The 22376-nt window shown below is 37.6% G+C and overlaps 2 protein-coding genes across 2 annotated transcripts; one reads left to right on the top strand and one right to left on the bottom strand.

The window, feature by feature from the left end:
* Positions 1-1915: 1915 nt before the first annotated feature.
* Positions 1916-22175, bottom strand: LOC146472917 (uncharacterized). Its single transcript, XM_085119152.1, has 7 exons — positions 22065-22175; positions 15486-15559; positions 13341-13432; positions 6803-6908; positions 6396-6500; positions 5424-5626; positions 1916-5013 (listed from the first exon to the last, which is right to left on the bottom strand). The coding sequence occupies exons 1-7, from the start codon at positions 22166-22168 to the stop codon at positions 4831-4833; spliced, it is 867 nt and encodes a 288-aa protein (XP_084975278.1). The 5' UTR covers positions 22169-22175; the 3' UTR covers positions 1916-4830.
* On the top strand, positions 6923-13333 carry LOC146472918 (uncharacterized). The gene has a single exon (XM_085119156.1). The coding sequence runs from the start codon at positions 9680-9682 to the stop codon at positions 10391-10393; it is 714 nt and encodes a 237-aa protein (XP_084975282.1). The 5' UTR covers positions 6923-9679; the 3' UTR covers positions 10394-13333.
* Positions 22176-22376: the final 201 nt, after the last annotated feature.

Here is a 22376-nt window from a genome sequence, read left to right as displayed (position 1 = left end):
AACTCGATTGCTGGCCCTCTGTGCGTAGACTACAAAATGGTTTAATGTTACTCTGTTACCTTGCTACTCTGTTACCTTGTTACTCTGTTACCTTGTTACTTTGTTACTCTGTTACCTTGTTACTTTGTTACTCTGTTACCTTGCTACTCTGTTACTCTGTTACCTTGCTACTCTGTTACTCTGTTACCTTGTTACTTTGTTACTCTGTTACCTTGCTACTCTGTTACTCTGTTCCTTTCTTTGTTTTATTGTCACTCTATTCCTCTGTTTCCTTATAGAAAACACTAGACTACTTTAACAAAGGTTAGGTTTGCTTGCTACCTTTGAATCCCGAAAACTTCGACCTAGGACCAATATCTAACCTCATATCTAAGACCCTGTTATTTCATCGACATGGTCAATCAGGGTCTTACTTTCTGTTTTTGCCTCCGGGGACCATAGTTAGCACATGCTAAAAAAACATGTTAAAGATGCTTTAATACCCTTGTAAAAAATGAAATAAGGGGGTCTTAGATGACTGGTCTTCGTTCTTAGTTTACGGGTGCCTAAGATTTTGCCAAAGCCACAATGATCACGCTGCTGATTTTATATACCAGAGTTTTAACTAATAATAATGAAAACGATGATAGCCGGGTTTAGAAGTTAAAGTTGTGCTCACATTCATACGGCTAAAAAAAAATGGCTACAGGATTTAGTCGTTATTGGAACTGCCAACATCTAAAATTTATATTGAGGTTTTGAAGTTTAACAGGACTAGAAGCCCTCTTCCGGAAAAGGACGTACAAGATGTTAAATAATAATAATAACAATAATAATAATAATAATAATAATAATAATAATAATAATAATAATAATAATAATAACAATAATAATAATAATAATAATAATAATAATAAATAATAATCTCTTTATTAAAATATTCCAAGTAAAATGTTATTTACAGGTTAAAAGTAGCTATTAAAACTTATTTACAATTCTTTTCGATAATAATAATAATAATAATAATAATAATAATAATAATAATAACAATCTTTATTTATATGGCGTTATTTCTATTAAGAAATAACTAGCTATAATATACTAGCTCTTAATACTCTTTTTATAGAAAAAGTACTGAGAAGCTGGGAATTTTTTTAATTTAACTGAGGGCACAAAAATACTAAAAAGTCAGATTGTTAAAAGTTTTTCATATATTAAGAATGCGTGTGAAGTCTCGTTGCACGTGGACGTTTCGATGACTCGCTCAAAAGTCAGATTGTTAAAAGTTCTTCCAAGAGACTATGAGGTAAGAGAGCGAATCCCCCATACATACATCTTCCTATGAAAATTTTTTTCAATCTATTTTTGTTTGCGTTGCTATTTTAATGTCGACATCTTATTGGTCAATTAGAGTGAGGTCATTTTATTTTAAACTCAATGACGGATTATAATTTCCCAAAATAGCATGGCGCGAACTAAAAAAAGATTGAAAATAATTATCATGGGGCACAGGGATTCGCTCTCTTACCAATAACAATAATAATAATAATAATAATAATAATAATAATAATAATAATGAACTGAGCTGTCCATCGATCACGAACCGGACGAAGAAGACGGCGGAGAAAGCAGCAGTATCAAGGGAGTATAATATGATCATGGATGTCCTCGGAGGGTGCTCAAGGGATCTAGATGTTACGATGCACGATGCGGGAGCTAGTGGGAAGCAGAAGCAAGAAAGTCTTAAAAAACATGCATGTTTTCGGGATCCCTGAATATTTCTTGGACTTTTAAAGCAGCAAAATAAGTGAGAACTGTAGCAATCAATGGGCAATATGAAGGCAGAAATAGTCGACACAGCCAGAGTATTTTATTTATGTTGAAGGAACCTTTTACGGGGAATTAGCCGGGTTCACTTCAACAAAGATCCAACAGCTTTTTCAGTTGCTCTTCTTTATTACTCTGACAAGAGTTCAGCTTACTCTGCTCAACAATCACTTCTCTGCTAAAACTAGATGGCACCCATTTTTATACTGACTCGACAACCATCTGCTTAACGCAAACTAAATCTTACGCAAGCCTTCTGTGATTGGCTGCAAGAAACTTATTTGCATCCGTGCCTTCGATCTATTAGTCAAGTCAAAGACATCTTTCTAGAGAAATATCACCACGAAGGTTGGGTTGTCCAGTCAATACAAAACAAGGAGACCAATATAAAAATTACAAGGTTCAGACTTATACAATCAGGTTTCACAAAGACAATCTGAAAAACACTAAAGGTTGTTGTTTAAAAATTGAACAAGAAGTCGATTCGTAGAAGGTGTTAGCCTTCTTCATCGAAGATGATTGGATAAAAGTTTCCATAAATTAAATGAGTACGTGTTCAACAAAATCTAAAGCTCGAATTATACATTCAGTACGTGGCTAATAGCAGAATTACAACAATAGATATTTATCTTCACAATCACCCTAAGACCATACTATTTACTTTCAAAAACACCCTAAAATAACAGCTATTATTATTTAGATATATTTATCTTTAAAATGAACATCAACTACCATGAATTCGGTAAAAGAACCCAAGAAAATCTACCAAAATTGACTAAAAATAAGAACAGTAACAATTTCCTGGAATTAACCGTCGAAAGGTCAAGTTGAGGAAAAACTTATAAAAAGTAAGGTAAACAAGGTGTTATCTTTTGTAGGAAACTTAATTGAAAATATTTTTACGAACACAAGTGCTTCCGTGGAAACATACAGCTGCTCATACCGAATTCATGACAGGAGAATTTATACATTAATCACACATTAAGAACATCTAAGTCGAACTACAATGTATTATTTCTAGAGAGCTGCATAACGAGTCAACTGGTCTTTTTCTGATATTCCCCAAACCAAAATATAATCTGTAATAAGTCCAAACACCAAATAAAATTCCGTTAACTATTTTAACCCCAAATAATTGCGTTGTAAATATTTTTCATAATTGTCAATTTTTATCATCTAACATTTATTAACTGTATTATAGATTTTATTATTTATTTATTTTTCCACTAAATAGTCAACGGGCTACGAAAAGGCGCCTCCTCTTACTTTTTTACATTACTCCCCAAATTACTCCCCAGAAGTGTCTTATACACAAATTATCGGGATCTTCAATTCAAGACATTCCAGCCCAGCCATGAGTACACTAGGATATTATAGGCATCTTACAATATCTCCTCAATAGCGGAGAACTAACCCTTTAAAATGCTATTCTTCACAAATACCTCGGTTTGATAGATAACAAACTTACAAAGAGTGCAAAACTGACAGAGTGGAAAGTTAACAAGACAGCAAAGAAATAACGTAAAAAAAAAAAAGAAACAATGGATTAAAAAAGCAGATAAACTAATAAGGTAACAAAGTAACAAGGTAACAGAGAGCAACAAGGTAACAGTGTAACAGGGTAACAGAGTTACAAGGTAGCAAGGTAACTGCGTAACAACGTAACAGTGTAACAGGGTAACAGAGTAACAAGGTATCAGAGTTAAAAGGTAGCAAGGTAACTGCGTAACAACGTACCAAAGTTGTAAGTTGTAAACGGTAAGAAAGAACCAAAGGATAAATAGTCCTTCCAAGCAACACAACGGCTTGCAACAAAAACTAATAGCCGGTCCCAGAATTCAATTCTGCAGTGAACCAAGCTATTCCATTCCAAAAATTACTTGAGATCAGTTTGGGGTCAGCGCAGCGTGCGAAAAATTGGGAATCATTTTGGGGTCAATTTCAGGATCAGTTCGGGGGCTGTGGAGACCGCACGAGAACCAACCTCACCGAATGTCTTTCACATTTTTTTTAAATTATTTTTATTAATAATCATTCTTCAGTACAACACATTACATGACAGTCATGAAAAAAAAAAATTGCACGTATTTCTTATTCGATTAGCCTATTTACGCCAAAGGAGAGGTTACCGTGATGAAACAGTTGTTAAATTCGGTGAGCTTTGGAACGTACACGCGCGCCGCGAGCTGGAGCGAAAGAGATTTCTTCAAGCTTGGTTTTAATTCTTGCGTATTCGTTAATGCAATCGAACTTGGTTGGTGGTCAACTAGTTATTGGAGTCTTTTAGCTTGCTCTGTGAGAGTTTTCTCAGTCTTTCCGCTTTTTGGCTTTTCATGTTACCATGGAAACGGCACCGCGCTCTACAAAAATTATGTCTTCAGTTTTAGCTTATATTTTGACAATTTTGAGCCCTCGGAACTGTACGGGATGAAAGTAATAACAAATGAGTTATTGGTACTTATAAATCGGTCTTTCTTCATCGAAAGCCTAATTAGACTGGAATTAGACTGTATATACACTATACTGTTACGTTCTATTTTTTATTATTCATTTACAGCTCATTGTAAAACTAAAACTCAACTTATCTCAGCCTGAATGTTCTTATAAGAAGAAAGACGGTTTGCGTAAAGGAGACTTAAAGATTGTATTACAAGTGAAAAGAGGTTCCTTGGCTGGAGGGAGGGTGAAGTTTGAGGGAAAAATGGAGAAAACAAGAAAGATGGCGGCTATACTGATCGATGTGTCAAGTGTGTTTCCCAATTGCACCAAAACACCCAGAAATTTTGGTTGAAAATGAAATGCAGCACAAATTTCGAAACTTCCATCCGGAATTTTCGGGGTACCTCCAGAGGCACTCCTCATTTCCCGTTCGGGACGCAACGTCGTAAAATTTGGTACGAATTCTCCCGTTTCCGACTTCAAGAAGAGTCGCGCGGCATTGAAAAACCTTACCATTATTCAACAGTGCGATTGTCCCAATCGGGTTTTTCGTGCAAAAAGGTAGACATGCAAATTGACTCTCGCTCAATTAGGATTCACTTCCGCTGATCGATTTACGCTAAAGAATGTTCCAATCGCCCTCCCAACTTGAACTTGCTTCGTTTCGATTTTAAAGGCATCATCAGTGTTCTGGAAATTGTTTTTGTAAGCCACTGCTATGAAGCGATTTGAGTCATTCACCAAAGAACTTGCAATGTATTCATCCAACTAAAAAAGGAAAACAAAAATAACGCGAGATTAAGCACCAGAAAAAAGACCATATTACATATTCTACTGTAAAAAACAAAAACAAAAACAAAAACAAAAAAACAAAAACAAAAAAAACAATCAACCATAATGGAAAAATGGCAATTTTTTAAAAATTTTCTTTTTTAATATCCAAGCGCCTCAGTACCTTCGCTTCTTTCTTTTTCAATATTACCATGTTGTTTTCTCCAGAATTTCAGTTTCTTGAGATTTTGCCTTGCTTCTTGTTAGACATTGCTGTCTGTTTTTGTCTGTTTTGCAACATATACAATGTGACTTTATGGGAATATGTAACTTGTTTGTGTGTGAACTGTAAGAATGGCTATTCATTAGAAAAGCTTCTTCAAAACAGGTCAGTGATATGTTCTTACATCCATCCACTGGGCATCAGCTAATTCCCTTGGGTCCATCTTGATTTGCTGGGTTAATGGCTTCAGCTGGCATATAAAGTACATATCAGAACAGCCAAAACGGAAGTTTAACAAATGACGGAAACAAACAAGGGACACAAATTCCGTTTCAATTCCAGTTTCTTCTAAAACCTCTCTTTTTACAGCATCGACAATGTTCTCATCTGTAAAACAGGAAAACACATCTTCAGCGAAAGTTCACACCAATGCTGGTCTTTCAAATTCCAAAGATGATGTCATACTACAAGACTTGCAGAGACTTGAACGGAATTTAAATAAGAACAAACCCACATTCACACACACTAAGAAAATTGAGAACAATTCAAGGGGAGGGGGGATAAAAGACCTATGTCTATTTTCCTCTTTGGATTTGCCTAATTTTCGGCATGTGGCCTAAAACACTTATGCACCCAAGCATTCAGTTCATTACCGATTTCCTCTGACTGGTTGCTACAGCTGTAATTTAAGTAGCAAGTAAAGCTAGAATGATTCTGGGAATTTCTATATTCTAGTAAAAAATGAAGTAAATTTCGAAGTACAGTATATGTGGACGAATATTATGGGAACTCATAGCTATTTCTATTTCACACATATATAATTACTCAACGAGTCTGGGATGCAACAACTTTTACTTGCTTTCACATTTTAAACCTGTTGCCGGCTTCTCGTTGAGGAGCAACACATGGTAAAATTTTGCCACATTTAATGGCTTAGTTCTGAACAACAGTAATTCCTGTATGTTTGCAAACCTAACTATGGCATCCCCTTCAACTTCAAGTAAGCACAAATCCTATGTCCCGTAATTGTATTATGTATTTTGGCTCATTCCAGGCCTCACTTGCAGCACTCCTACCTAACATTAATAACGGAGCATTCTGAGGGACAGGACAGCACAAAGCACTTATGATCAGGCTACACAGCTCGATTACGAACCTCTATCCACCATGCCCCCGGGAAGTTTCCAATGTTTTTTCCTCCTGAATTTCTCACAAACTGCTAGAACTTGGTTCTTTTCATTGACAACCAGCCCACCAGCACCTAAACAAAAAAACAGTAATATATCAATTACAGTGCTGTTGAGAAATACAGTATAAATGATCACTGATCCAAGCCACTTTCAACATCTGTTAATTCTCACCAAACAGTTCCAGCAACGAAAGAAAGATGCCTTACAGTTCATTTTATATTTTTGCACAAGTTTGCTCCATTAGATAGCTTGGATTACAAAGTGATTTACAAGCAAATACAACTCTTTCTATATAACTTTTGTTTGAGACATTAAAAGTAACTTTTAATTATCCATAACTTGAATAAACTTTACAGCCAGGAGAGAAACCTACCAAGGTAACTGGTAGCAAAAGGTGGAAGTGTGTTTGGTTCAGCTTCCGGTAACCAGCAAGTTAAAACAATATGACGAGGATAAGTATGGTGGAACAGAAAACCATGCTGAAATGAATAACGACAGAAACATCAAATACAGGATAACACTTACTTGATATATGAGCTTTAATTTCTACCAAGCAAAATGGGACCTAAGACAGTCATGATGTAACTTCACAATGTTGAGCTCGGGACAGTTGAATACTGGTTGATTTATATTAAAGTAACAACAGTTTTGAGAAATTGCTAACACTGGTATCGAGTACTACAAATTGCCTATAGGTACTTAATATAAATTGGTGGGATTTGTTTGTGCTGTTTTTTTTTATAACACCTACATTATTTGTCATAAGATCCTTTTTGGCTTCGTCTGGCAATTATTTAACTGTCAGGTTCTGTAATTCATGTCTTATGTTGATATTTATACACAAATCATGTTGGGATCTGTTTGCTATGGCCAGTAACCAGCTAAAGTGGCGGCACTATGAACTGAAGCCAAAAGCCAGCCAAGTGCAAACCTAGCTATAAGAGGACCTACAGGTATAAGGGCTCACTTATATCCAACCCTATCAAGACTGAATAAATAAGGAAATGATCATCACAGTTATATACGTAACTTAAGCTGTTACAAAAACAAAGCCTGAAAAAAAATTCAGGCTTGAAAGGGATTCGAACCCTTGACCTCTGCAATAATAGTGGGAGCTGGTCATTTTGTGAATTCGTAATATACCCGTGGAGGTGATGAGATTAAAGTGAATAATTCACTTTCATCTGTAAAGAATGTTGGCCAACAAATTATGATAATCAAAAACACAGAGAAAATTGATCTAGTAAGACTTGCTTGGGGATCACTGAACAGTCTTAACCCAACACTATACTGTTGAGAAGTAGCCCCAAGTTTATTGAGAAATACTTTTAAGTATCTCCAACAGGAGGGGGGAGGGAAGAAGAGAAAGGCATAGGTCACACTTAGCAAAGTTTTGCGAGAATTTGCTTACTTTGAGGTCAAAATCTGTCAATGAGAAACTTTTCCTAGTGTGACCCTAACTCTTATGGTTTGGAAAATTTTTGGAAATCGGCAAAAACATCAAAGCCGCCGTAGTGCTTGGGTGAGGCAGGCAGAATTTGGAAAACTCGGGCTTACAATAGGAATCACAGCGAAAACTGACATCACTTGTCACTGAACAGCAAACAGAAAATATGCAATAAAATTAAACAGCGCGCGAGATCTGCTTCAGTTCGCCCTCTTTCTTTGCCATGGACAGACGTGGATTTCATAATTATCACAATAAATATTCATCACAGTTCCCCATTTTTTTCAGTGGCAGTGCGCAGAGTATTAGCAATATATGTATTTTCAAGGCCAAAGTTATAGTCCTGGAGAGGCAACTATTGAGAGCCCTACGCAGAATTTCTCTGCATGGTCATCTCTGCAGCTCATCAAACCCAGCGGACCAAGTTCGTTTTCTTCTTTTGCCGAGGAAAGATGGGTGTACACTCCCTGAAATGTTGCTAAACTCGTTTTTCTCTGTCTTCACTCATTACTTCCTAGCTATTTTTCATTGTTTTTTACTAGATTTTCGAACATTCACAATTATTCCACAAGGCAAAATATGAGGCTAAACAAAATTTAGGGAAACAGAAAGCTGAAATGATCAAGAAAGAAGCAGAGGAACTTCAAATCCCTGAAGACAATGTAACGGAAACGGTGACAGAAGCAAACGATAAGCTGACAGGGTACAAGGAGGACGCCGAAGAAGAAAGGGAAAACATCGCAAAGGCGCTTAACAAGACCAAGACAGTTGGTGCCGCGGCAAAGAGAGCTTGGCATCGAGCTTGATTCTGTCAACCAGCTAACCCGTTTGCCAAATGATAAACTGACTTCCCTTCTCAACCTTCTGCACCGTTGGTCTACGTATCGCTGGTGTACCAAACGACAACTTCAGTCACTTATTGGCCATTTACACCATGCTGCCAAGGTGGTTTGGCCTGGCCGTGCATTCATCCGTCGCATGATAAACTTGCTTTCCAATTTCCGAAGAGATGATCACCCTACTCGGCTCAGTGCAGAATTTAAGAAAGATCTCCGTCGGTGGCTTCAGTACTTGGGTTCTTGGAAGGGCGTTTACTTTTGGGTTTACCCTGGCCTGTCTCCTATTGATTTGGAGATGTCCAGCAATGCCTCTGGGTCCTTAGGGTTTGGCGCTGTATTTCGCACACATTGGTTAAATGTAAAGTGGCCATCAGCACTTCAGTCTGCTTCATTTCGAGTACAAAGAGCTCTTCCCCATAGTTGTTTCTGCCCACACTGGGGCTCGTCCTGGTTCAGACAAGTGGTTCTTTTCATTGTGATAATGAATCAATGGTGTTCATTCTAAATTCGCATACCTCTAGGGCCCCTGATGACATGCATCTCCTACGCTTACTTTTGATGACAGCTGCGAACTATAATTTCACATTTTCAGCCCAGCACATTGCCGGTTCTACTAACAAAATCCCTGATGCTTTATCTCGTTTTCATTGGCAGGCCTTTCATCAACTGGCGCCACAAGCCGACCGTCATCCTACAGTAATCCCTCCTCATCTTTGGGAAACATTAACCTTTCAACCTTAGAGAAGGATTTTGTTGCACTCATGTCACAAGGATTAGCTCCATCCACTCACCGAACATACAAATCTGCTCAATTTCGTTTTCTCAACTTTTGCACTCAGGACGGCTTCATCCCAATGGCTCTCCATGCCCAGCGAGTGAGTAGACCCTTTGCTTGTTTGCAACTCACTTCTCTTGTTCACTTAGTTCAGCCTCTATCAAGATTTACTTATCAGCAGTCCGTTCCATGCACATAGACCTTGGGTTCCCAGACCCACTGGTTGACTGCCTACAGTTGCAACGTCTTTTACGTGGTATAAAGAGGACTCAAGGATCCCCTGGTCCCTCTCGCTTACCCATCACCGACCACCATATGATGATAATCCACAACTCGCTTTCCTTTGCAAATCAAGATCATGAGATGTTCTGGGCTGCTTCCACCCTTTGCTTATTTTGGGTTTCTGCGTTCCGCTCTGTTCCATCCTTGTCAGCTTTCAGCCGTGACTTTCATTTGACTGTCAATGATATTGCAGTTGATTCTCACAGCTCTCCATCGTGTTTGCAACTCACAATTAAGGCTTCCAAGACTGACCCTTTTCGGAAGGGCTGCTGCCTCTACATTGGCTTGGGTCGTCCTCCGCTTTGTGCCTTATCTGCTGTTATGAACTACCTACCTATGCGTGGCCAGTCCCCTGGCTCCTTGTTTTTGCTTTCCAATGGTCAGCCGCTTTCTCGTACTCTTTTAACACATTGGCTAAAGGATCTTTTTGCAGCTGCTAGCATCCAAGGATCATTCTCTAGTCACAGCTTTAGGATTGGTGTGGCAACTGTTGCGGCTCGGATGGGTGTTCCGGATCACCTTATTCAAGCTGTAGGTCGTTGGTATAGTGATGCCTACAAGCCCTATATTAGGACTCCTGCAGAGGCCCTTACGCAAGTAAGGTCTCTCTTGTCGCACTGACTCTGGTAGTCGGTTGATAAGTGTTCTGTAATCATTGTTTGCCTGAGACCCCATGCCCCTTTGTTTTTGGATTGCTTGGGTTGCCGGGTACTGGTGCTTGGGGTATTTCTTGGAAGGGTAGGTCCAATGGCCCCCTTGGCCACAGTCCCTCCTTTCTCCAAGCATCTACTACCTTGGAGGATACCTTGGGAGGTGGGCTGTGGCTCGGTTGCCATGGTGAGCTCCCTACTGCTGAGGAGATTGCTGCCCTCCTCTGTTGCTACCTTTATGGCACCTACGCGGCTAAATGAAATTTAGGCAAAGTTAAAATCAAGCCAATGCTGCCATTCCTCCAGGATCAGGTTGGGGAGCTCCAGGGAGGTCTGCAGGGGCATTGCTATTTGCTTTTGCTGGAGTTGCTTTGCTAGCTTGCTTGCTTGCTTTTCCCTTCCTCCCTCCCACACTTTTGGGGTAAGTATCATTTCAACACACTGGTAGTTCCCTTTCAGTGTTGTGTTGACAGGTGCCTGGAGGTGGGCTGTGGCTCAGTTGCCATGGTGACCTCCTCACTGCTGAGGAGATTGCTGCCCTCCTCTGTTGCTACCTTTATGGCACCTACGCGGCTAAATGAAATTTAGGCAAAGTTAAAATCAAGCCAATGCTGCCATTCCTCCAGGATCAGGTTGGGGGGCTCCAGGGAGGTCTGCAGGGGCATTGCCATTTGCTTTTGCTGGAGTTGCTTTGCTAGTTTGCTTGCTTGCTTTTCCCTTCCTCCCTCCCACACTTTTGGGGTAAGTATCATTTCAACACACTGGTAGTTCCCTTTCAGTGTTGTGTTGACAGGTGCCTGGAGGTGGGCTGTGGTTCAGTTGCCATGGTGACCTCCTCACTGCTGAGGAGATTGCTGCCCTCCTCTGTTGCTACCTTTACGGCACCCACCCTCCAATAATTCAATTGGCTTAAAGTTTAATTAGGCATTTTAAATTTAATAGTTCATGAACATTCTTGATGTAAATTATTTTTAATGATACAGGGGCGCTATGAAGACCATCCTTAGAGCTGAATGCTTAGAGCTGAAACCTTGTTAAGGTCATTCCCCTAAAATAGAACCTACCCTCAGATTTTTTCCAAACTTTGCCCATGTGTGGTTCACTATATGTAAACTGCAAAAATGAAATAATAAGAGGGGGTCACCATGCTTGTTCTTCAGCAATGAAGCACTGAAGTATGGTAATTTCTGCATGTTTGGACAAAAAGGACTATAATAGAGCATTTGCCAAAAACAGGAATTTTTTTCTGAAGAGAACAGTTAACGGCTCATTTCATAGAATTTTTTCCATGTTGATAAATCATTTTCAATGTGAAATCTGTTTGAAAACTATTCCTAACCAGTACTACTGAAATATTCAACAAAATAATTTAATTCGTTACCTCTGAAGGTAGGTCAAAATGTCCATTGGCTAGATATTAGGCGCAAAATTTGATATTTCTAACACTAGGATTTTCCTTAAATTTTCACGGTATTTGGCAAACGATATTGTGGTTAGAAATCTGAAAAGAGAAAATAGGTTCAGCGGGTTGGTTTTGCAGATATTTCAGAAAGCAGTGGTAAATCGAGCTTCAAAACTGGTTTCTCCGCGAAGGGACTGGGGCAAGTCTTATGAAAACACCCTAATTTTCGCGCAAAATGCAAATTAAGAATTTTTTTGTTAGATGCAAGTCAGATTGAGTGATACTCAGTAGTTAGCTAGAAATGAGCGTAAATTTTTTGTTTTTCCATTGTGTGCAGTAGAGTTGCGCACTGCAAAACAGGGGAATGACCTTAATAAAGTGTTACTACTTTTTTTTTTACTACTAAGATTAAGGGCCGAAAATTTTGCCTGAAGTTTTTTTAAGTTACGTAAAGTGTCATCACTGACATATTTTTTTCACCTAGTGTGACCCTGATAGTTGAAAGGAAAAGTTTGCCTAAGCCAGTAGACAAGGTTCTACTCACAAACCTACCGCAAAAGATATGTGCCAAGACATGAATGGAGGCACTTAAGCCACTGAGAAAAAAATGAAAGTATTGTTGTGGCTACATAGACAGTCGCAGAAGGCTACTAATGGAACCATGCATGTCCAATAAAGGAATAAGATACATGTACAGTCGAACCTCGATTATCTGGACCTCAATTATCCGGACTATTCGATTATCCGGACTTTTTTCTCTAGTCCCAATTCTTTCATGAATATTAATTAGTTGTGATCTTGAAAAATCAAAGTCGCAAAAAGCCCAATAATCCTTTCAAAAGACTGTTGAAACAGCGTATTATCCTTTGCGCTTTTCAAAATTCGCAAGTGCGACAGAACAAAGAAATATCCTGATGCGTTCAGCTGATATCCGATTGGCTCATTTGTTACAGGCTGTGTAGATTTCACAATTAAAATGATGTTTTCTTTGCTGTAACCTTTTGTTTACATTTCTTTCTCATTAATATTCATATTTTTGATTATCCGGACTCTCAATTATCCGCACTATTTACCGAGGTCCCGACGAGTCCAATTTCTATGTGACTGTTCATATGAGAAGACAGTCTGGCCCAGTTACCGAGATCTCAGTTTTTGCAACCAAGATCTCGGAAACCGAGCTGAAACTTTTTTCCATATGAACAATCCAGCCGGATACTGGGACTGTCCCTGATGAAACATTTTCAACTGCGCATGGCTTATAAAGTTCCCGACAAGTTGGAACACGGTTCCATGGGTATTTTTTAAGGCCTTTTGGAGATTTTTCATCTTGGTAACCAGGATTAAATTTCCCATATGAACAAAAGACAAAATTCACCCCGCCTACTGGGTAAGCCCGGTTACCAGGTTCATATAAGAGGCCCTTAGTGTAGTAGTAGTAAAATTGGTAAGTTATTGTAAGGTACATGTTTATTTGGTTAAGGACATTTAATTAACATTATAAGGATATTAGGGATACCTTGACAGCAATAGGAATGAATGAAGAATCATTAATTGATATTCTCAGCCAGACTCCTCGAATAGCACATTGTTTGAATTTTGCCAATGATGCTGAAATTACAACAAAGAAAAGAAAAATGAGTCTTCTATGAGAATGTTACCTTGATGTAATGTCAACTGTATACTTTTCTTACCACAAAATTTTATTATCATCATCATCAACACAATAAACATAATATTATAACAATTCAATAACAATAGTTATCATACGCCCAACAGCAATAACAATAATAATTGTCAGGGGTTAAATAATTTTGGCAAAGATTAACTTGAGACTATTTCCAGACAGTGGTATTCCCCAAACAGCAGGGCTAACTTGGCCCTTCAATTGTTTCACTCAGAGTATGCTTGCTAATTCTAATTCCAATTGTTGTGGTTAATAATTATTATTGTTTGACTGGCTGCTCTGTCAATTATTGCAGTTTGTTAGTCCCTACCCCTCCTTCCTGGCTCATGGGACTTTTTTGGATTTACTTTCTAGGACACTGGACTTTATTTGGTCAGGGTGTAACCTAATTAGTTTACATGTAGTTTCATGCATTTGCCACAACAATACAACTTTTTAAATAGAAGAAAGATCCTCGCAGTTAGTATGTAACTTAAGTAGTTGTGAAAAGAATGCCTGAAGAAAATTCAGGCTTGAAGGGGATTCGAACCCATGACCTCTTGCATGGCTGTGGAGTGCTCTACCAACTGAGCTATCAAGCCAACTGGGAGCTGGTCAAATTGTGAGTTTGTAATATACATGTATCTGTGAATGATGAATTAATAAATGTAAATATACATGTACGAAACATATATTTTGAACTGCGGATGAAAGATCAAATAGAAGAATGATCCTCGCAGTTAGTAAGCAACATAAGCAGTTGTAAAAAGAAAGCCTGAAAAAATTCAAGCTTGAATGGGATTCGAACCCATGACCTCTGCAATGCCTGTGCAGTGCTCTACCAACTGAGCTATCAAGCCAACTGGGAGCTGGTCATATTGTGAGTTAATGTTTTACCTTTTGCCTTGCAAATCAATATAAAATGGCACTAGTAAAATACACTGATTGGCAATATAGTGCAAAAAAACAAAATGCTCTTGTGAACTGTAAACTGTATTTAACTACAACTATAACTATTGTAAACTGTATTTAACTAAAAAGATTGAAATGCTTTACTATTCTGTTTTGCACATCCATAACAGACATTAACTTTCAGCCCAACTGTGCTAAGAAATATTTTTTAACTGATCTCTATTTCAACTGAGCTCATTATACATGTAATGGCCTCAGCTCAATGAAGCATGCCCATTTCAGACTTTAACTGACAGGTTGAACACATCAGCTTTGCTGTAACAAAGATCACTTAATGATAGCTGTATTAAATTATTTTTATTATATGGCTGGATGCAGCTATCTTGCCCGTTCGGGATTACCCGTTGCCCGTCTGCTTGGCATTGTAAAACTTATTGTCTCAAGTCGAGTGCTAAATTGATAAGTTCTCTTGGTTTGCAATGACTGTATTTAAATCATAGCGTGGAGGAAGTTGCGTTTAGTGTTTAGAGCAGTTCGGAAAAGTATTTTTCTCAAGTTCGCCGATGAAGCTCATGTTTTTAATTTAGCTGCATCTTGCTTGTTGTAAACAACAAAATCTTACCAAAGTTTTTGCCCATTTTTTTTATTTACCCGCTCTTTTTTTCGGGTTATGTTTGCATATAATCTCCAAATCTATTGTACAATGACTTCGTCTCGGTCCATAAAAATGCAAAAAAAGAACTTGCCAATATCCAGCCATCTTGACCTCACGCTTGGTCAATAACGCATTTATAATTTTTAACATTGAACTCCTCCTTACAATACATTCTGTACCTTCAAAAGAATCATGAAAAAGGCCCTTTGCAGGACACAGTCCAATGGTGCAAAGGGCCTGTTTATCATGTAGGAAAAGTTGTTACGTACAGTAAAATTCATCAGGTTTACATTATAAATTCTAACTAAATGTAAAAACGTTTGGTTTAAGCTATAATCTCTCTGACAACCTCTAGATTGATTCTTCACATAATTTAATATAATTTGCTTTTATAAACATAAACAAAAGTTACATGAACAGGAACGACTTACAAACCAGTTTTCTTTCAAATTCTTCTTCATCTTTACATGTTTCCTTATCCGTATTTACTGTAATACCACCAAATCTGAAAAAGATGAAAAAAATGAGACTAGAATTACAATAATGTAATAAGGCATATTTGCAAATTTGTGATGCAGATTTAAGTAGATGTCTGCAAATTTAAGGCTGGTTTACGTCGCATTTCAATTTGTTGCCCAATTTAATGGCCCACTTAATAGTATTGGAGAGCAAATTGTACAAATTTATTTATTTTCACGTGGGGGGGGGAGGAACTTGTATGAAAGGGGCGGGGATGCTTAGGGGTGTAAATTTCGAGTTTTGGTCTCATTTAGGGTGTTCTGGGCAAAACACCATTATATTTAGCTGTGAAGGTCTCATTTAGGGTTGCATGCGAGGAAATATAAAAATATCTATTTGTCTGTGTTTTAAAATGGTCTCTTTTAAGGGTCAACAAAAGCTTGAGTCATGCCCAGGTTGGTCTCCTTTGGGGGTTTAATTCAAAATTTCCGACCAGCATCCTTGCCCCTTTCGTGTGAGAGTTCCCCCCCTGTGATTTTGACACTAGCTTTTGATTTTGGATTGTCATGGCAGTTTTTAAATTGAGAGTGATATCCCGAATTACTGAAACTCTGTTGCAACCCTGTTGGCCAACTTTGTTTTCACAATTTTGGCAGTAATATGGGTGTCAAAATACTTGTATGATTTGCAATTTTGTTGGGCCGAAAAATAATTGTAGCAGTAGATACCATTATTTTAAGTACCATACAATTTCATTGAAAGTACAGAATTACAGCAGGGTGGATGATTAATCATCACATTTTTCTGTGCTGTGCATTTAATTAAATTGATGTGTGACATTATCAATATTACAGCAGTTTTGAGGTGATTTTTCTATTTTCTATCATGCTGTGATTGGTTTAAAAAAAATTCACACTACATTCTAAAACCTGGAGGATTATAATATGATATTAAAACACATGCACTAAATCTATCTTCAAAATATTCAAAAGAAAGAAAATGGCAATATGAGGGATGTGTGAAGAAAAGTGGAAATGGTTATTTTATTGAAAAATTATTAGTTTGCTTTGTCTCAGGTCAGAAAGTGATGCTTCTCCCCAGGACAACTTTTCCTAATGTGAACAGGCTCCCAGACAAGTGGATTTCTGAATGCTTTTTATCTCATAGGACAAGTAACATTTACACGTACCATTAACAAACAATCTTGCTTTGAAAGTTACTTAGTTTTCAGCACTCTTTACTGGAAATTAATGGTTGCATGCCAATGATCATGAAAAGGAAGCCATCACAAAACTGAGCCATAAAATTAGAGCCACAGATCTCACTCTTTCTGAATAATTGTACGTGCTCAATATTTGTAGCAAACATACTTTGCTCACAAAGTTTTTCAAGATCACTCTGTCTATATAAATGGTGATATTATATTTCACCTGCCATATACAAAAAAGAAAGTCAATAATTTCAAGTTTCCGAGAAAAGTAGCCACCACTAAGTTTTGTTGGCAATAGTGTCTAAAGTGCATGCACTGCATTACGCATACAAGTTAGTTGAAATAATAGATCAAAATTAAATCATTTGTCTCAGGATTGTGTAGCATATGTATTGCCTTCAGCCAATGGTGTTAACTGGCTGTGTACTAGTATATATGCAAGACATGCAGCACTTTGGATGGTGTTTACTGGTTGCATGTCCAACCACTCTTTCATTGTTAGTGATTTGAGGATTTCATTCCTTGTTGTTTAGACTACATGTTGTTCTGTCAGGGGTCTGCTGAGACACAGACACTGTGACTGTTGTGCTGTTTGATTGTGGGCATCCACGCTTCAGGAGTTTCATTTCCATTATCCCTCTTGATGTTGTTACTGTGATGTCTTGTGTCAATAGCCTCTTAAACACTACAGGTATATTATAGTGTGGGTCACAGTCAATAAACTTAATCTTGTCCCAGAGTGGATTATGATTTATCCCTATTGATGTTGTTACTGTGATGTCTTGCGTCAATAGCCTCTTGAATACTACAGGTATATAATAGTGTGGGTCACAGTCAATAAACTTAATCTTGTCCCAGAGTGGATTATCCCTATTGATGTTGTTACTGTGATGTCTTGTGTCAATAGCCTCTTGAATACTACAGGTATATAATAGTGTGGGTCACAGTCAATAAACTTAATCTTGTCCCAGAGTGGATTATCCCTATTGATGTTGTTACTGTGATGTCTTGTGTCAATAGCCTCTTGAATACTACAGGTATATAATAGTGTGGGTCACAGTCAATAAACTTAATCTTGTCCCAGAGTGGATTATCCCTATTGATGTTGTTATGGTGATGTCTTGTGTGAATAGCCTCTTAAACACTACAGGTATTCTAGTGTGGGTTGCAGTCAATAAACTTAATCTTGTCCTAAAGTGGATTATCCCTAACGATGTTGTTACGGTGATGTCTTGTGTCAATAACCTCTTAAACACTACAGGTATATTCTGGTGTGGGTCGCAGTCAATAAACTTAATCTTGTCCCGGAGTGGATTGTGTGCAGTCTTAAAAACATGTTCTGAAACTTCTGAGGTCCCAGTACAAGCAAGTTTTATGTCTCTATCATGTTCCTTTATTAACTCGTGAATGCACGCATGCGCAATGAACAAGTTATAGCGATAGTGGACTTTTCCGGTTGGTTGGTTCTGTCATTAACTTTCGGGCATGCGCAGTGAATGAGTTTTAAATTCAATTAGTGGAAGAAAATACGCGAAAATTTTCTGTTCATGGCGCGTCAGGATATTCACATTCAATCTGTAGAGAATAATTTGACAATCATTTTAGTGTAAGAATGGAGATTTTTCGTTGAATCTGAGCAAAGTTATAGGTTTTTTCGTTTTTTTTTCCACAAAGTGCGGTGTCTTTTAAGAATTTAAAAAAATTGAACTGAAAAATTCAATTAGTGGAAAAAACACGCAAAAATTTTCTGTTCAAGACACGTCAGGATATTCTTATTCAATCTGTAGAGAATAATTTGACAATCATTTTCGTGAAAGAATGGAGATTTTTCATTGAATCTGAGCAAAGTTATAGGTCTTTTCGTTTTTTTTTCCACAAATTGCGGTGTCTTTTCAGAATGTAAAAATAATTGAATTTAACAATAATTGAATTAAAAATAATTCAATTTAAAAATTCAATTAGTGGACCGTCGGCAAGCTCTTTGAATAAACCAGAGCATTTACGTGACATGAAAGTTTGCTGCCAAAAAATATTTCCCACCAGAAAAGTCTGGCTGAAAGAAGCACTCTTAACTGATAAGTTCACTGCTAATCATAACTTTTTGCATACATGAAAACTCGACACCTTTCATCATATTTTTGCTTCACATACAAAAGTATTATATCAAGTAGATTAGTTTGTTGAAAAACATTAGTTTGGCTGTCAGTTTTCACGCGAAAGCGGAAAGTGCCATGTCACGCATCAGAGACGTCGTAAACAAAATTATGCAAATTTCTGGTGAAATGAACAATTTTTGATCTCTTCAGCTTTCATAGAGGTTTGAAAGGGAAAAAATGTTTCATTTTCGCAATTTCCATTGGGAAAGCAAAAGGACGCGGTCGATGAATTTTGATCAACTGTTTAATACATACCGTGGAGAATTTATTGAAATGCATGTGTACAGGATCAAAACCTTTTCAGTACGTTCATTGAATATAAATGAAGCAAAATACAGACGACAACTAGCTCTCATTGAAATAATTCTTATTTAGCAAAAGTTAGTCATATTTCAAATTATTTTTACTTCAAGATTGCGTGGACTGAACTCCAAAGGAAAAATTTCATGCATTTAGGCTGGGCATGAAATGTAGTGCGACACTTTGTTCAACAGATTTCCCTTCGTGAGATCAGCTCGAGCAAAGTAGCCTGCATAGCTGGTGGTTTTTATGGGTGGGCTCACCACAAAGCCGGGCACGAGGGCCAAAACGATTTGTATAGTACAAGAACGGTTTTTTCTCGTTACATAATCGGGCAAAGATATAATTTCTTTTAGCTTTCAAGGAAGTGTCCGCAGCCGTCTTAATTTCAATTACTGATGTGTCATCTGCATTCACAAGTTGGCCCACAGGAGCCTTTGATTAGTTCATGCACTGTTCTCCCAGTTTTGCCAATATAGACTTTGCCACATTTGCAATGGAAGTCTACATTGGAGACACTTTAATAGGAAAAGGTTTTTCCTCCACACAAATATTTACACACAATCCCATAACCTGTTTATTAATGAAATGGAAGAATAATTAGCATGATTAGGAGGTATCTTTGTGGATGAGTACTATCCACCCGGCATAATTTTGTTGAATTGACACTATTCTCTGATAGTGCTTTTCTGCAGATGACTACCATTACTTCATTATCATATGATAAATATAAAACTATCATATTTGAGAAAATGTAGTGGTAAACTATGATTAATGATACTTTGAAGGAAAATTGAACATAATATGATTGGCCAGGTAAAAGAAGAAAACAGCTTCCCAATAAACCTGTCAGCCGACAGTTGGTTGACAGACAGCCAAGAGTTAAACAACAGTTAAACCTTATCCTAAAATAAAGTGTCAGCCAACAGTTGCCCGACAGTTGGTAATTATTGTGGGTAACTTGTTGGTTACCTGTCAGTGACTTGTCAGCAATCTGTTGGCATGGTGGGCCTTCATCTATTGACCAGGTTTGAACAGGGCTTTGTAAACAAAACCGTTGTTTCCAAAAAAAAAAACTAAAATTTAACATTTTGTCCACAATATAATGATAATAACAATTTATCAACTTACTATGGCGCCTTTTAACATAAAAATGATCAAAGAATGCTGCAAGGTAGTTATGTATGTTGACGATATATGTACAGCTCTTTTCTTTGTAGACAGGGATGCAAAAATCGAATGGGTACTACAAGATGAACTCAATGTTCTCAGGAACAACTTTTTGGATCCAAACAGCGCCTTGTGGGATCTGAGATAAACCTGCGCTATAACTATCTGGAGCCTTTCTTGAACTTACTCAGTCTGTAAAGTACTTAGGGTAATTGTTTGACAGTGTTACGACATGTCATGACCATATTGATGCTATTGCATCAAAACATCTAAAAGGTTAGGCCTCCTTGGCAGAATTAGGAAATATCTTAGCGTAGATACTTGTAAACATGTCTACATGACACTCTTGTGCAACCACTCTTTGAATATTGTGATATTGTATGGTCAAACTCAGTTAAGACATGCCTTGATAGACTACTGAGATTGCAGAAGAGGAGAGCTAGGAAAGTACTCAGAAAAGAATGCTCAGAACAATTGTTTAGAGAACTAGGCTGGATCTCTCTCTAATTCACCAATGGAATTTTTGAACATGCCCCCCTTATTTAACGAATTTATCTTCTTTCAATACAGATGTACACAATTATAGCACCCGTAGTAGATATAATATCCATAAGCCTAAAATATCACCTAAATCTGGTTTTAGGTCATTCTCCTATTCAGCTGCCAAACCTTTTAATAATCTTCATCCAGCAATCAAGACCTCAAATAACATTCCTGCCTTCACCACTAATTATTGGTTGAAGTCAAGATATAATTAATGTAATTGAATTTGAAACCTTTTTTTTTTCACTATGAATTTATGTTTTAGTTGATTCATTGTAACTGAATGTATAACATAGTAGTTTCTAATATTATAAGGTAGTAGTTTCTGATGTTATCCAGTTTATTGTAGAATATCTACACAGCTTCAATGTAAATAAGTGTTAGCTTTGAATATCATTATAATTATTAATTATAATTGTTATTATTATTACTATTATTATTAGTAGTAGTAGTAGTAGTAGTAGTAGTAGTAGTAGTAGCAGTAGCAGTAGCAGTAGCAGTAGCAGCAGCAGCAGCAGCAGCAACAGCAGTAGCAGTAGCAGTAGCAGTAGCAGTAGTAGTAGTAGTAGTAGTAGTAGTAGTAGTAGTAGTAGTAGTAGTAGTAGTAGTAGCAGTCGTAGTAAAGAAAAAAAGGTGAGTACAATATTATGACTGTTTAAGAGTACCCTTCGCTACTATAAAGCAAAAAATCTATCTGTTAAAGGACCCTAGTCAGCCTCCGCCATTTTCGATGCCATCAAAATTATTGATATTGCATGGTGAAGCGAAATCCAATTGCTTTACTGTAAGTTACGTTCCTGAAAGTATGTTTCATTATCTTTAGTAGTTTTACAGTGATTTCGTTCATTTCGACATGCTCCGAATTAAATATAATAGCCAAACACACGCATATAAACAAATTAAAAACAAAGGCGTGGCTGACTAGGGCCCTTTAAGGACGGTGCCTACCTTGCTACTGCACATACGTTCTGCACATCTCGAGATACCTGGGTTTCCTATGTGTGGTGCCTACTAATACAGGGATATATTTTTGCGTGGTTTAAAACTATGCGGGGAAAGCAGAACTTAGGAAGTGCTCCTGGTATCCATAAAGAAAATTGGGGGCAACCATGCATTTTTCACTACTCGATGGAATATTATATATAGGGAAAGGAAAAAACCGCTTCTCTCACATGTCTTTGATTCCACTGAAAGAATTTCTGTCTTCATCCAAAGTGACAGAGGACTCTATGGACTCTATGTAACCCTCCGCGTTCAAGTTAACGCTGGCAGCCATCTTGAATTGCAATGCATTGTGGGGTCCAAGGCTGTTGGTGTTTGATGTAAAACCACTGATAATGTCCTGAACTAAGTTTATTTAGTTGGTTTATTTTACACTCTTGGACAGCTTTTCTTGCTTCAGTTCACCTACTTTATTTACTTGGCCAACTTTGCTTGGCGTACTTTACTTCCTTGGTTTACTTTACTTGGTCAGTGACATGGCC

Source organism: Pavona decussata, unplaced genomic scaffold (genome assembly GCF_977016875.1).
Source record: "Pavona decussata unplaced genomic scaffold, jaPavDecu1.1 SCAFFOLD_96, whole genome shotgun sequence".
In the NCBI taxonomy this organism is placed as follows: Eukaryota; Metazoa; Cnidaria; class Anthozoa; order Scleractinia; family Agariciidae; genus Pavona; species Pavona decussata.
Note: the sequence above shows the minus strand (reverse complement) of the source record. Positions and strands in the feature narration are given on the sequence as shown.

Coding starts and splice junctions, on each gene's coding strand:
- LOC146472918 (XM_085119156.1), top strand. CDS start 9,680: ATGCACATAGACCTTGGGTTCCCAGACCCACTGGTTGACTGCCTACAG.
- LOC146472917 (XM_085119152.1), bottom strand. CDS start 22,168: ATGGCTGCCAGCGTTAACTTGAACGCGGAGGGTTACATAGAGTCCATA. Junction 15,560..22,064: donor TTCAGTGGAATCAAAGACAT/GTGAGAGAAGCG, acceptor CATCTTTTTCAG/ATTTGGTGGTATTACAGTAA. Junction 5,014..5,423: donor CTGATGCCCAGTGGATGGAT/GTAAGAACATAT, acceptor TTCCTTTTTTAG/TTGGATGAATACATTGCAAG.